This window comes from Melitaea cinxia, chromosome 27 (assembly GCF_905220565.1).
Source record: "Melitaea cinxia chromosome 27, ilMelCinx1.1, whole genome shotgun sequence".
Lineage (NCBI taxonomy): Eukaryota > Metazoa > Arthropoda > Insecta > Lepidoptera > Nymphalidae > Melitaea > Melitaea cinxia.
In genome coordinates, this window is record NC_059420.1 from 10,566,876 (window position 1) to 10,581,043 (window position 14,168).

Sequence of the window (14,168 nt, forward strand, 5' to 3'; positions counted from 1 at the left end):
CCTTTAAGGGTCGAATTTTGTAAAATCCGTTCTTAGCGGATGTCTACGCCCTATAGGGAGCCTTCCTGCCAAGTTTCAAGTTTGTAGCTATTATAGTTTTGGAGATTTCGCGATGAGTGAGTCAGCCTACCATCCCCCGTTTTAACCCCAAAAGGGAGTTAATTTCTAAAAATACATTATTTAGACAACTTTTCACCATCTATAGAGCTTATATTTTAAATTTCAAGTCTCTTACTTCAAAAACATAGGACTTTCATACAAACTTCCAACCCCCGTTTTACCCCCTTAGGGGTCGAGTTTCATAAAATCCGTTCTTAGCGGATGCCTACGTCTTATAAGGAACCTACCTGCTAAATTTCAAGTTTGTAGGTGTTATAGTTTCGGAAATTTCGTGATGAGTGAGTGACCTTTCGCTTTTATATATATTAATTATAGATTATAGATTATAGATATATATATACGGTCGAATTGAGTAACCTCCTCCTTTTTTGAATGTCGGTTAAAAAGGTACTTAAAGAGCATCTGCTATGTTAAGGTGAACAATTAATGGATAAAATGTTACTCAGCTACACTGCAGATTGGTTAATTCAAACATACAAGTAGGTTCACTTAAAACATTATTGACAAGAAAAGACGAATTTTGAACAAAGTAAGCAAAACATAAATATATATTTTATTCAAGTAAGTAACAAAAACAGGATCATATTATTTACAAAATATAATTATTATAATAATTGCACAGTAATTTACTTATTAATAACATAATGGAAATACATTTATTAATATTATTTCATTAGATATTAATAATATATTCATTATTTTATTGACAATTTAATTAAATATTAAAACCCCCAAATGTTTTTTCCGTCGCCTGTTCTCTCTGATCTCGCCTTGATCATGTCATCAGACGCTGTCTTGAGGTCGTAAGCCCATCCCAGCCACGCGAAGAAATCGATGAACAAAGTTGTCAAATTCAGAGCGTTGTTACCCAGTTCCGCTGTCTTGTAATCCCATGGAAAGATATGGTGATAATTATGAAAACCCTCACCGAAAGCTATAAAAGAAACCCATGAATTCTGGGCAGGTTTTATGGTTTTGTCGTAGGGTTTAGTGCCGTATAAATGGGCTACACTGTTGACTGAAAATGTACAGTGTAAATTAATAATATAACGTAAGACAGTAATATGCCAAGCTGTGTTCAATGTTTCGCCGAAGATGTACATCGGTATGACTGTTGGAAGTAAGAAGCACACAGTTCCTATGAAGGGAATTGCGTATCTGAAAACAAAACCGAAAAATCATTTAATCTAACCGAGAAAATTACCTAGATTAAAAATGACCTAACCAAGAAATCAGAGTCTGCTCGCCCTAAAGAGAGCTGGTCACACGAAAATTACATAAGTTTTTTGTATTTTTTTTATATCACTAGGTCGGCAAACAAGCGTACGGCTCACCTGATGGTAAGCGATTACCGTAACTTATAGACGCCTGCAATACCAGTAGCATCACAAGCGCGTTGCCGACCTAATCCCCAATCCCCCCAGGAGCTCTGGTCACCTTACTCACCAACAGGAACACAATACTGCTTGAAATCAGTATTATTTAGCTGTGATCTTCTGTAAGGTCGAGGTACTACCCCACTCGGCTGCTCCAGATTTTGAGCAGGATATTCCTGCTGCGCCCTACCTCAGTTAAATCAGTAATCTTAAATCTATATTTCTTTATATCACGTACTATTCTTACATTACATTTTTTCTATTCTATTGTACTGAATTGAATGAATGCGATAAAGACAAGTCGACTCGTGAAATAATACATTTCATATGAAAAATTAGTCTAATCTGGGCCCCACTCATGAGCGACGTTACTATACCGCAGGTTCGGCCGTATGGCGTGCGGCGTACGGGGCGTGCCACGCGCCGCGGGGTACTTGCCTATGCGCTGCTGCCGTTCTTATGTATACAAATAAACGTATTGGCTTCGTCAGCTATTTTGCAGTTTTTCTTTTAAATAAAGTTTTTACAAAACAGTTTGTGCGCAACATTTTGTATTAAAAATGGAACAATACAGTGTATCTTTTAATATACGGCGAGAAAAGACTCTCAAAATGCACCTCGAACTGAATTTGTACTTTCTACTTACTAAAAAATATAGTACGAAAACAATCTTCTACGCGTGTTTGTAATGTGTGAATGTGAAGAAAGAAATAAATGATTTTATTTTCGTAGTCTGGTGTTTGCAACTCGCGCGACCAGTGGTGGTGATCTGCATGGACGGAATGGATTTTCAATACAAATAAAATAAATGGTAGGCTCTGGTTTTTCATTTTTTTTTTTTTGTGTACACCCATCAAAAAATGTCACAAGCCGCCTCTGCTAGAAATGATTTCGGGGGTATATACGTAGATATGTATATTCACCGACACAACAATAAACTTTAAATAGTAACAGAATTATTAAAATTGGTTATGAAGCTTGGACTGACCCTCATTCACACAGGGCAGTTACTTACCTTCTCTGAAACATAAGTACAGGATTTGCATAAATGTCTGACATGTCGAGAAACTTTCCACGCTTCTTCACCTCCTCGTGTTTCCTCACTAACAACCAGCCTATGTGGGCGAAAAAGAAGCCCCGCGCTGGATTGTATGGATCAGCGTCCGTGTCGCTGTATCTGATAAAACAATAACACATTAGTCCCACAAGCCTGTGATATTTGTGAAACAATAAATCTTACAATTTTTCGAACTACTAGTCTTGTTATCGGTCGAGGGAAATAATAAAAATAGCAATAAATTCGTTGTATAGAGATAAATTTCTGATGTAATTGTAATACAATAAATAAATTTTAAACCGATACCGATATAAATTGTGTAAAACTACAAATATTATCAGTTCACTCTGACAGAATAGTCAATTCAGTGAATCAAGAATTTCAATTCAGAGAGTTTTCACTCCAGGTCACGTATATTCAAGCGCCCACCTGTCATGTGACGCACACGTCTATTGTTGTTACGTGTATCATGCCACTGCAACTAAAAATAATTGATTCTATGAACTGGGTTAGTTAACTTGGACGTGTAGTGGATGATTCCATTTCTGTTGTTGACGTAATTCTCCCATTGGCTTCATTTTCGAAGTTGTTTTTGGCCTCAACGTGTGTAATTTTAAAAACGCAACCAGCGACTAATATTAATCTCGGCATGACTTGTTTATCATTTAGGTCTTATCCAAATTGAAACCGTGACTAACCAACCAGGAGCTCAACTTTAAGTCCTACTGGAGTAGGTCTAGCCCTGCTTGTGACTGGGGCAAAACAATTACACTGACTTCACTCGAAGATCCAGATTTGTTATCCTCCTTAGCGTTAGTAAACAGTGGTGGGGTCAATAAACTTCTCAGTCTTACCCAGCGATGAAAATGAATGGTTTTTTTAAATCAATCATAGATTTATGTCTGCTTTGTGGTTACGATTGTAAAGAATATAGAACCTCCTTTATTTCCGTGTGTGTCGTAAGAAACTACTAACGGAAAGCACATTCCACTACCACCTTAGAACTTAAAAAGCCAACCGATGGCGGTATAACCATCCAACCGCTGGTTTTGAAATACACAGGCCAAAGACGGGCAGCAGCGTCTTCGGTGTGACAAAGCCAGCCCTGCGGTCACCAACCCGCCTGCCCAGCGTGGTGACTATAGGCATAGACATAGTCACCACGCTTTGCAACACACATGAGTTCACGCCATTTTTGGCGCGAACTTGTGGAGGCCTATGTCCAGCAGTAGACTGCGATAGGCTGAAATGATGATAATGATGATATGGATTTAAATACTCAGTGTCACTTAGTCGGAAATCCAATCCATTACCTCAATATATCTAGCAAATATGATATCGCTGCAAGAATTCAGGACAGACTAGGTCTCGGTAGAGTCAAAAGCTTTCTTGTAGTCCACAAAATGTCAATCACAGCAGCTGAATGTATCCTTCAGTCTTCTGTATATGGTTTTGGTCCATAGTAGTAGTCATTTCGAAAAATAATCAGACTCCTTGATTGACACCTTCGACGTAGTACCCAAACAGTTGGCAATTTTAAATAACTTCCGCTAAGCTTTTTAAGTAAGGGTGTATGTACCTTTCAGGATCTCAGCTGTAATTTACCAACCTCCAAGTGTCCCTTTTTTATATGGAAAAGTGCCGTATTACTCTCGCCGACTTTAAAATATGCTCAGCTCAGCCTATTGCAGTCCACTTCTGGACATAGGCCTCCCCAAGTTCGCGCCAGACATCTTGGTTTTCCTCATCCAGCCTACACCGGCAATCTTACGTAGATCGTCGGTCCTTCAAGACTATGTTCCATAAAATATACCGAATCTCGTAGATGTCGATAAATCCGAACAGATGAGAAAACAATTTTTTTCTCGAAATCCAAGAAAACACGTTACTCATATCTGTTTTAAAATATATCTTTTTCCATTGTTTTAGTGTAAGCTACTCAAGAAAGAAATACGTTTGCGTTAATAATAATAAGCACAAAATATTTTAAGTGTTTACTTCTTCAGGCTAAATATGTCGTATGATGATATCTCAAAAGATCCACCGTCTTGACCATATTGTCGATCATCTCTTTCACATAGTTAGTGCTTTGATATAAATCGAATCGATTTTTCGATGTTAGTTGGGGACATTTAGAATAGCATAGACCGGATATTATTTACTTTGTCAAGCGATTCCATTCGGTTCTAAAGTGGACTGCCAATGCATTGTGACGAACGATGCATTGAGAAATCTTTAACTTGACAATCATTTCACCTATTCTATTTATCATTTTATTTTAGTATTCTGATATATTATAAAAAATATTTACTTAATAATAAATTACATTTTATTTACTTAATAAAAATTTTGCAATTTCTGGCGTTTGACAGTTCACCAGACAGGATAATGTCTATTGAATTAAAGATTGTCCTGTCTGGCCAGGTTGATATGGATTAAGAGAACTTACTTGTGATGAATTCGATGGTCCCGCACCCAATCGACTACAGTATTTTGAAATGCGAAAGTACTCATGATCATTAATATTATTTGCAAGGGCCGTTTCGCTTTGTAAGCTTTATGCGTCCATAGACGATGTGATCCAGCCGTTATACCGAGACTAGATATAATAAATATTATACAATCTAAAATAGAAAATAGGATTAAGAATAATATTTAAGTAAATAATATAATAGCTGCGATTTAAAGCAAGATATTATACAATGTATGTAACACATATAAAAAAATAGTATTTGCGTTCATGAATATTTTGTATTCAAAGTAAAAAATATTGATGAAATAGAAGATTTAAAAAATTGAGCTGTGACGTGACGGCTGGCAGATGAAAGGTTTAATAAACGTTTATCTAATACTATTAAACGAGCAATTCTTGTATGTGTATATATATACATATATCTATAGAATCTGAATCTCGGAAACGGCTCTAACGATTTTCATGAAATTTAATATGCAGGGGATTTCAGGGGAGATAAATAAATCTAGCCAGGATTCATTTTTAGAAAATGTTGTTTTATCCCAGTTTTTTTTAGACAATGAAAAAAATTGCTACAATATCGTTAGAATACGAAAGTAAATTTCGGATTCGTCAATATATAAGTAATAGCTCAGGTGGGAAATCGGCCGGTCGTGATCAACCGAAAAGATCACACCGGCTCAAATCCTCAAATTTCCAGATCGATTATTGTTTTTTTTTTTTCTAATTGCACTCGTTATTTTTTATTTAAATAGCCAGTTATTATTTTTTATTATTATTTCGGTAAAATCGAAAAATATTATTCATATTTTATCATTATTATTTTTTTCATTATTTGTTTAATTTTCATTTTTTATAATTACTTATAAAAAATGAAATGGTCTGGGTGTTTGTGCAGTCCTTGTGGGTCTCCCCACCGTGCCTCGGAGAGCACGTTAAGCCGTCGGTCCCGGTTGTTATCATATACACCTGATAGCGATCGTTACTCATAGTAGGAAATATATCCGCCAACCCGCATTAGAGCAGCGTGGTGGATTAAGCTCTGATCCTTCTCCTACATGGGGAAAGAGGCCTATGCCCAACAGTGGGATATTACAGGCTGAAGCGTATAATTACTTATATATTTATTATTATTGTCAGTAAAAAAAATATTATTCATATTTTATAAATATGTAATTCGTATTTAAATATGATTTTTAAAAAATAGATTTACTAAAAATACCGAGCTAAGCTCGGTCACCCAGGTACTTTTCTTTATATACAAAAAAAAATGTATGCTAAAATTTCATTAAAATCGCCACATCGAATCATATTTTTAAAATCGCGAAATCAGGATAAACTTTGTTTTGTACAGTAGGTACATCTTAATCTTCACAGCCTGAACCATTCTTACGAACTATAGATCAGATTGTATAGTTTAGTCATTTTGCACAATGGAGAAATAATTGTCTATCTTATTATTCACAAAAATTACTTACGAAATATAACAGTTTTCCAGGTAGCAACTGTGCACAAGAGGTATACCCCGTACAAAGCCGCTAGATGGGCGTAACCGAAGGTTATCAGGTTAAACTTAACGACTTCATGCTTTCGTGGTGCTGCTTGACGCGCAACCAGCTTTTCGAAATGGACATCTTCGTTTATAGATTGTTCTGTGATGGTGTCCGTTTTTGAGACTGTCATGATTTTATCTGCGGAATAATGAAATGCATATAAAAAAATAAATCGCTGAATCGTAATTCCCAACGACTGCTCTAAATCGGATATTTCTTTTGTGTTCGCTATTGTTAGGACTGGATTTGTGTAAAAGAAAATTTAAAAAAAAACGAATTATTCAAAAAAACAATATCTAATAGTGACACGAAGTTAGAAGGATCAGATATTTCTATAAATTCGTCGGCTCTACAAGAATCACATTTCAACTACACTTTGCATGCAATACAACACTTTAAAAACATATTTGTATGTTTATTACAACATATTCACTGATATGTTTATTATAATTAACAAGTCTACATAGCTTTGAGAACAATACTCCAGTCAATTTTGGCTTTATATGCGGAAAAATTCCTAGTGAACTGAATTTTTGTATAATACGCCTTTATTACGGCATTTTAATGAAGATGGATAAATCGACATTGATATCGTCCTGGCTAAAAATGTTATAAAGGTCAAAAGGTCACGAAAATCAGTTTTTCGCGAATATCGCGCAACCTGTTGCACGAAGGTACATAGAGGTCATCATAAAAATTGTTTGTCGTGAAATTATCTACAAAAAATGTTTTCAGCATTTTCCTTAAAATTAACCGTTTTCGGAGTAGAGCGCTGAGAAAGCGACTACATTATGACGATGCACTCGTTTCCTTGCCACTTTCGAGGTAGAATGAGAGGCGCGTTTTTTTACATGTTTTACGTAGGCATAACCCATGATATGTAATAAGAGGTTTTTTTATTATTTAAGAGTGAATATTTTTTTATTACAATTTGAAAAATACAGAAAAAACGAACTATGTACTATATAATTTTTTTTTCATTCATTGTCGATATTCTGTTTCTATATTATTAATAGTTGCTAAAAAACGTCGAGTTGACTTATTCCTATATTTAAAGCGACATCTTTATAATTTAAAACTGTTTTATTATATTTAAACTAAGTGATAGGCTGAAATGATGAATGAATGATAATTTAAAACATGACTGGCCACGGCAATGTCCACAAACATTCCCCTCCGGCCCTCGAACACGAACAGACGTGCCATTAGTTCTACGCAGTTTTATTTTATTTATTGTCTAAATTCAAAATTTTGATAGTTAAATAACGTTAAGTAAATAGGAGTGCATATTTCCAAGAAGTTAGCGCGCTCAACTTCATCGAACGACGGAACAAGTGTACGGCGCAACCGTGTGTGCGCACTCAAAGCCCACACACACATCACAGCGAGATTTGAGGTATATCATTATCCTTGTCTCACGCGCGATATCCATCGCCTCAAACCCAGCACATTCTTTATGCGCTCCTAGTACTCGCTAACTCATTGATTTTGTGCAAAACCATCGCATCGACGTGTGCGCATCGTTTAATAATACTATAAGAGTGACAGCGGGCAGCGTTTTGTACGCCGCGTGAGGTGAACCAATACTTCTGCATTTGTATTTAGTTCACTAATTCTTCAAGAAAAATTACTTTTATCGAGGTCGAAAATTATTCAATATTATATACGCATTTAGAATATTGTTGAGATAGTATTCACACACTAATTGCCGAAGATTTGTTTACTGCATTTATTTGTTATCCTAGTGCATAACAAATCTAAAAATGCCCCTAAAACGTACTCCACCAGTTTCTCCCGCCCCGCAAAAGCCCACAGATGACACTCGTAATGAAGCAAAAAGTGCGGCAATAAAGAAAAAAAGTGCCTTGTCCCTACATCAATGCGAGTCCGAACCCGATCTTCACAACCTGATAGCATCGGAAAGGAAAAAGCGAAAACATGACGGGGAAAACTCCGATACTTTTGAATTAATAAAAAATATGTTTTCCTCTTTCACTAGTGAACAGAATATGCGTTTCAATGAGTTGCAAGCAAGTATTGAACATATGTCTAATAAATATGATGATTTTTTATCGAAAATAGCGTATCTTGAGAAAGAAAGGCAGTCGGATAAGCTAATTATTAAGGACTTAGAGGACAAATTGGAAACATTAGAACGAAAAACCCGAGGGGTAGGGATTGAGATTCGAAATATACCAAAACAAAAAGGAGAAACTAAGGATACTCTTGTTACCGAAATTTCAAAATTAGGAGAAATAATAAACGTTGATATTAACACCAGTAATATTAAGGATATATACAGGTTAAAAACTAAAGATTCCTCTGATCCAGTTGTAGTTGATTTTACCACGGTTCTCCTGAAAGAAAAGGTCATAAATTCAGTAAAAAAATTCAACAAAATTAAACAAAATGGCAGCAAGTTGAATACAACCCATCTAAATTCAAGTTACAGTCAAAAACCTATATACATTTCTGAAGCTCTCACTCGTAAAACCCAGAAATTATATTATTTAGCCCGTCAATTCCGTAATAGTCACGGATATAGTTTCTGCTGGACAGCGAATGGTATTGTTTATCTGAAAAGTAATGAAAACTCCCCACATATTCGGATAAATAGTGAGTCTGATCTGGAAAGATTACGTAACAATATTAAACCTCAGTGACTAACTGTTTCCCTTAAATACTTATATTGTTTTATTATTGTTTTAAATATAAGATTGCATGCTAATTTTAAGTTCAAGTCCATAGCATATTCTTTGTTATACGAATTACTAACCTGCACTAACCAAAATCAATTAAAATACTTCTTATCAATATCCATAAATAAGCTTAACACTGACATACATACAATCTGCTACCCAAACATAATTACTCAAACAACACTCTCATACACTTCATATCACAAACATACACATATACACTACTATTCTACACATGCACAAACTCTTTCCATTATTGTAGTCTTTAGACCGTCCACAAATCTTGAATATAATTTTGTTTTTGTCAAACATTCGATAACATAATGAATTTACAGAAAAATATTGATCAGTTATCCGTATCACACTCACAAACCGCGGAGCTTGATGAATGTCATAATATCATTACTTCCTCTTCTGATCAGTTAGTTATATTGACACAAAATATACGTAGCATAAACTGTAACCTATCCGGCCTAGAAGTTTTACTCCAACGACTTAATCTAAAATGTGATATACTCATTTTAACAGAGTGCTGGCTCAAAAACTCAACTGTGATCCCTAGCTTACCTGGCTACTCTCACTCAGCAATAAACGTAAATCCTTTACAAAATGACGGAGTAATCATTTACTACAAAGATACTTTTGACGTAACTATAAAAGAACCAGAGTTTCATGAAAGTAATTGTCTACTAGCCACCATAGGAAAACATGTAGCCATACTTGCCTTATACAGATCGCCCTCTTACACTAAATTGGAGCCGTTTCTCATGTCATTGGACAAATCTTTACATTATGTGTCTTTTTTTGAGCACATCGTTGTTATAGGTGATATGAATATAGCGATTAATTCTGATAAAATTAAGTTTGAAGGGGAACAATATTTAACATTAGCTGCTTCACACGGTCTCCTTCCAGCGCACACGTTAGTTACACGTAGTGCTCACCAGACATGCATTGACCATGTCCTTATTAAAACTAAAGTTTCATCCATTACCATAGTCCCAAACACCTCACTTACTGACCACCACCCCGTCTTGTTCTGTTTAAATTTAAAAAATAAACGAATATACGCAAATGAAACAAAGGCTGTAGTTGATGATAAAAGATTAGCATATGACTTACTACAAATAAATTTTGATCTCATTTATCAAACAAATAACTAGTTTACAATACCTAACACAATGCTTACAAAATGTTATAGAGAAGAATACGAAAATTATTACACTTTCCAGACGTCAAAAAATCATTAAGCCATGGATAACACCTGGACTACTAAGATGCATGCGAAACAGGGACCGATTACACAAAAAAACTACCACTGACCCAGACAACGTAGTCTTGAAAATAACTTATAAACGATACAGAAATTTCTGTAACAGTTTATTACGAAGATTAAAAATAAATTACGAACAATCCCAAATCATAGAAGCACGGAAAGATAATAAAAAGTTATGGAAAGTCATCAAAAACATCACACACACGTCAAAAATTACACGGCACCCTAAAGAGCTATTAAATAGCTCATCTTCTCCTATCCAATCGCTAAATGAAGCAAACAACTATTTTATAGGCGTGGGTAGCTCATTAGCTGATAAAATCTGTCAACAAAATAACAGGTCCCGGAATCTACTATTAACTTATTGCACTCAAGGCAAGGTTTCAAACTCCTTTGCTTTAATGGATACAGATATATACGAGGTTGGACATATTATCATGGATCTAAAAACAGATAGTGCACCAGGATGTGATAATATAAGCAGTAGATTCCTTAAACAGCACAAAAATATTCTAGTATATCCCTTGCAAAAGATCTTCAATGATTGTTTGCGATCTGGAGTTTTCCCTGATTCCCTAAAGCGATCGGAAGTGATTCCAGTTTATAAGAACGGGGACAGAAGTCGTATAAATAACTACAGGCCGATCTCCATTCTACCAGCAATATATAAAATTCTTGAAAAAATCATTAACATTCGTTTAGTAAAATATCTTGAAAAAATAAAATCTTATCGGTAAATCAATATGGTTTTAGCCAAGGTAAATCTACTGAACAGGCCGTCAATAAACTTGTAGAATTTATAAGTTCAAAACTAGACAAAGGAAAAAAATGTATAAGCATTTTTCTCGACCTGGCTAAGGCATTTGATACGATTTCTGTCTCCCTCTTACTCAACAAGTTAGAGACGCTGGGTGTCAGGGGCACCCAACTTAAGCTTTTTGACAGCTATCTCTCTGGGCGGACTCAGTGTGTTCGAGTTGGTCAATATAAAAGTACACACCTCCCAGTTACACATGGCGTTCCTCAGGGGAGTATACTGGGTCCCACACTATTCCTCGTGTACATAAATGAGCTCACTAATCTCAAACTGACCAAAGGTGAGATTATCTCTTTCGCAGATGATACTTCTTTGGTGTTTGAAGGTGATAATTGGGAGGAGGTCTTTACTAACGCACAATATGGGTTTGATAGGGCAAAGGGATGGCTGGAGAGTAACATGCTTACTTTAAACGTAGATAAAACTAAGTATATTTGTTTCAGCATTAGACAGACGGGTTATGTTTCTTGCGATCGTAAAATCACCTCACACCAGTGCATTTTGCAAGATAGTTGCGCATGTCCATCTCTTGAACGTGTCAATTCCCTAAACTACCTTGGTGTTACTTTAGATAATAACCTTAACTTTAAAGAACATGTTAAAATCCTTTGTAATAGAGTACGAAAATTAGTATATGTCTTCAAAAACCTACGTCAAGTAGCAAGCCCGTCATTGCTGAAGCAAACATATCAGGCTCTGTGTCAGTCGCTTATTTCCTACTGTATTTCGTCATGGGGTGCTATCTGCAGTACCACGCTGAAGGCACTGGAGGTCGCGCAAAGAGCTATTCTGAAAGTCAGCATGTTTAAGCCGGTACATTTTCCTACTGTTATATTGTTTCAGTTGTGCGGGGTTTTGACAGTCAGACAGCTATTTATACTAAGAGTAGTCCTGAATGAACACAACAAACAGCCTTACAATCCACTGCTATTGCAAAGACGTCGTAAACATCATGTATGTGATAATTTAACTACATTTAATACGCACTTCGTTAAAAAATTCTTGAGTTTTCTAGGCCCTTACCTTTACAATAAGATTAATAGAATACTAAATATATACCCCTTGACAAGAAAACAATGTAAACTAAAAGTATACCAATACTTACAAAATTTAAGCTACGAGGAAACAGAAAAACTATTAAAAATAACACAGTAAAAACTAATTAAAAACATTGTGGACAAATAGAATTTACTGCAGCGTATAGTGACTTAATAACACAAATTATAAAAAGAGTTTACATAGCTTACTAACAAACAAACTTAATACATACTTACATACAGACACACATAGCACTCTCTCACACGCAACACACACATACACACACACACACACGGAACACACTCACAAACTCACATATTAAAACAATTCATGAAATAAATTAGAAGTTTATGTAATCGTCGTCTTACAAACTTAAAGCTAATGTATATATTAAATGAATGTATAAGATATATATTTCCTGGCACCTATTATGGTATAATAAATAATTACTGGAAGGGAATGGTGCTGATAGCCGAGATACAGGCTATGCCTAGTTCGGTTACAGATGCTAATCTCATTACTTCTGATATTGTTGCCACATTATCATTGTAATATAGTTCTAAGTTTGTGAAATAAAGATATTATTATTATTATTATTATTATTATTATAAACATTTGAACATCTTAATCCAATGATTTCTGCATCCACATTTGCCGTCACAACTTTTTGTACAATTACAAGTTTGTGTTCAGTAGATCATCGGCTGCTGGTGCTAATAAAGTTGTTATTGATTTTAGTATATTATTTTTTAACTCCCAACCCTACTGTTCTGAATCAATTTGTCTTCCTAGCTAGGTTCGTATTTGATAATACACTCGATAAATATGCTGTTGAGCTGCTGAAGAAGTATGTGGCAATAATAGAAATTTCACAGCTATGCTTTGTCTTATTAGTCAAGCAAAACTACAATGTCTGTACCGTCTTTAACACTCAAGAAATATTTTTCAACTGAGCTACACACAGGCAGCAGGTATAAAGGGACGGGTCACGGAACAATAAAATTTGGAATATCGGCCAGTGGAGGTCGTTTGTATCATGTAAAGTAGATTTTACTAAATTCCTAAGCCTCTATAATATGAATATATTTTTCGTAAAACGCCCAAGTATCAAATAGAAGTTTTTAAGACACCTAAACACATGAATAAAAAGCAATAGAGTTTACACCTTGGTGAACGGGATACAATACCGTGTGTGAGTGCGTTCTAGTCGTTTTCTCAGCGCTCTATTCCGAAAACGGTTAATTTTGTAGATAAATGCATTAAGAATTTTTTGCAGACAATTTTACAACAACATTTTTTATACTGACCTCTATTGACCTCTGAGCAATAGGTCGAGAGATATTCGCGGAAAACTAATTTTCGTGACCTTTTGATTTTAAAACTTTTCAGCCGTCACAATATCAATATCAATGTGGATTTTCCACATCTTCATTACAACGTCGTAATAAAGGTGTATACAAAAATTCAGCTCTTTAGAAATTTTTCGCAGACTGGGGTTTAAAATGCCTAAAATGAATGGACTAAAAGGATATCTCTATATAAACATAAAATGAACAAATGAAACTCAGACGTGGATTATCGGTCGGTACATAAATAAGTCGTTTTTTTTCAAACACGTGCACAAAACGTGGAAGCTAAAAGAGATCATCATACTCAAATATTATCAAATTCCAATAATATCACATACATGCAGGTCAAACTGATATTATGAGAATGAGAATAAACTTCTTTTTTATTGAAGTCGATTATTAAAAGAACT

General features: G+C 35.1%; 1 protein-coding gene across 1 annotated transcript; it reads right to left on the reverse strand.

The window, feature by feature from the left end:
- Nucleotides 1-842: 842 nt before the first annotated feature.
- Nucleotides 843-6,709, reverse strand: LOC123667012 (acyl-CoA Delta(11) desaturase-like). The gene is made up of 4 exons (XM_045601021.1): nucleotides 6,505-6,709; nucleotides 5,003-5,177; nucleotides 2,512-2,673; nucleotides 843-1,278 (listed from the first exon to the last, which is right to left on the reverse strand). The coding sequence occupies exons 1-4, from the start codon at nucleotides 6,707-6,709 to the stop codon at nucleotides 843-845; spliced, it is 978 nt and encodes a 325-aa protein (XP_045456977.1).
- Nucleotides 6,710-14,168: the final 7,459 nt, after the last annotated feature.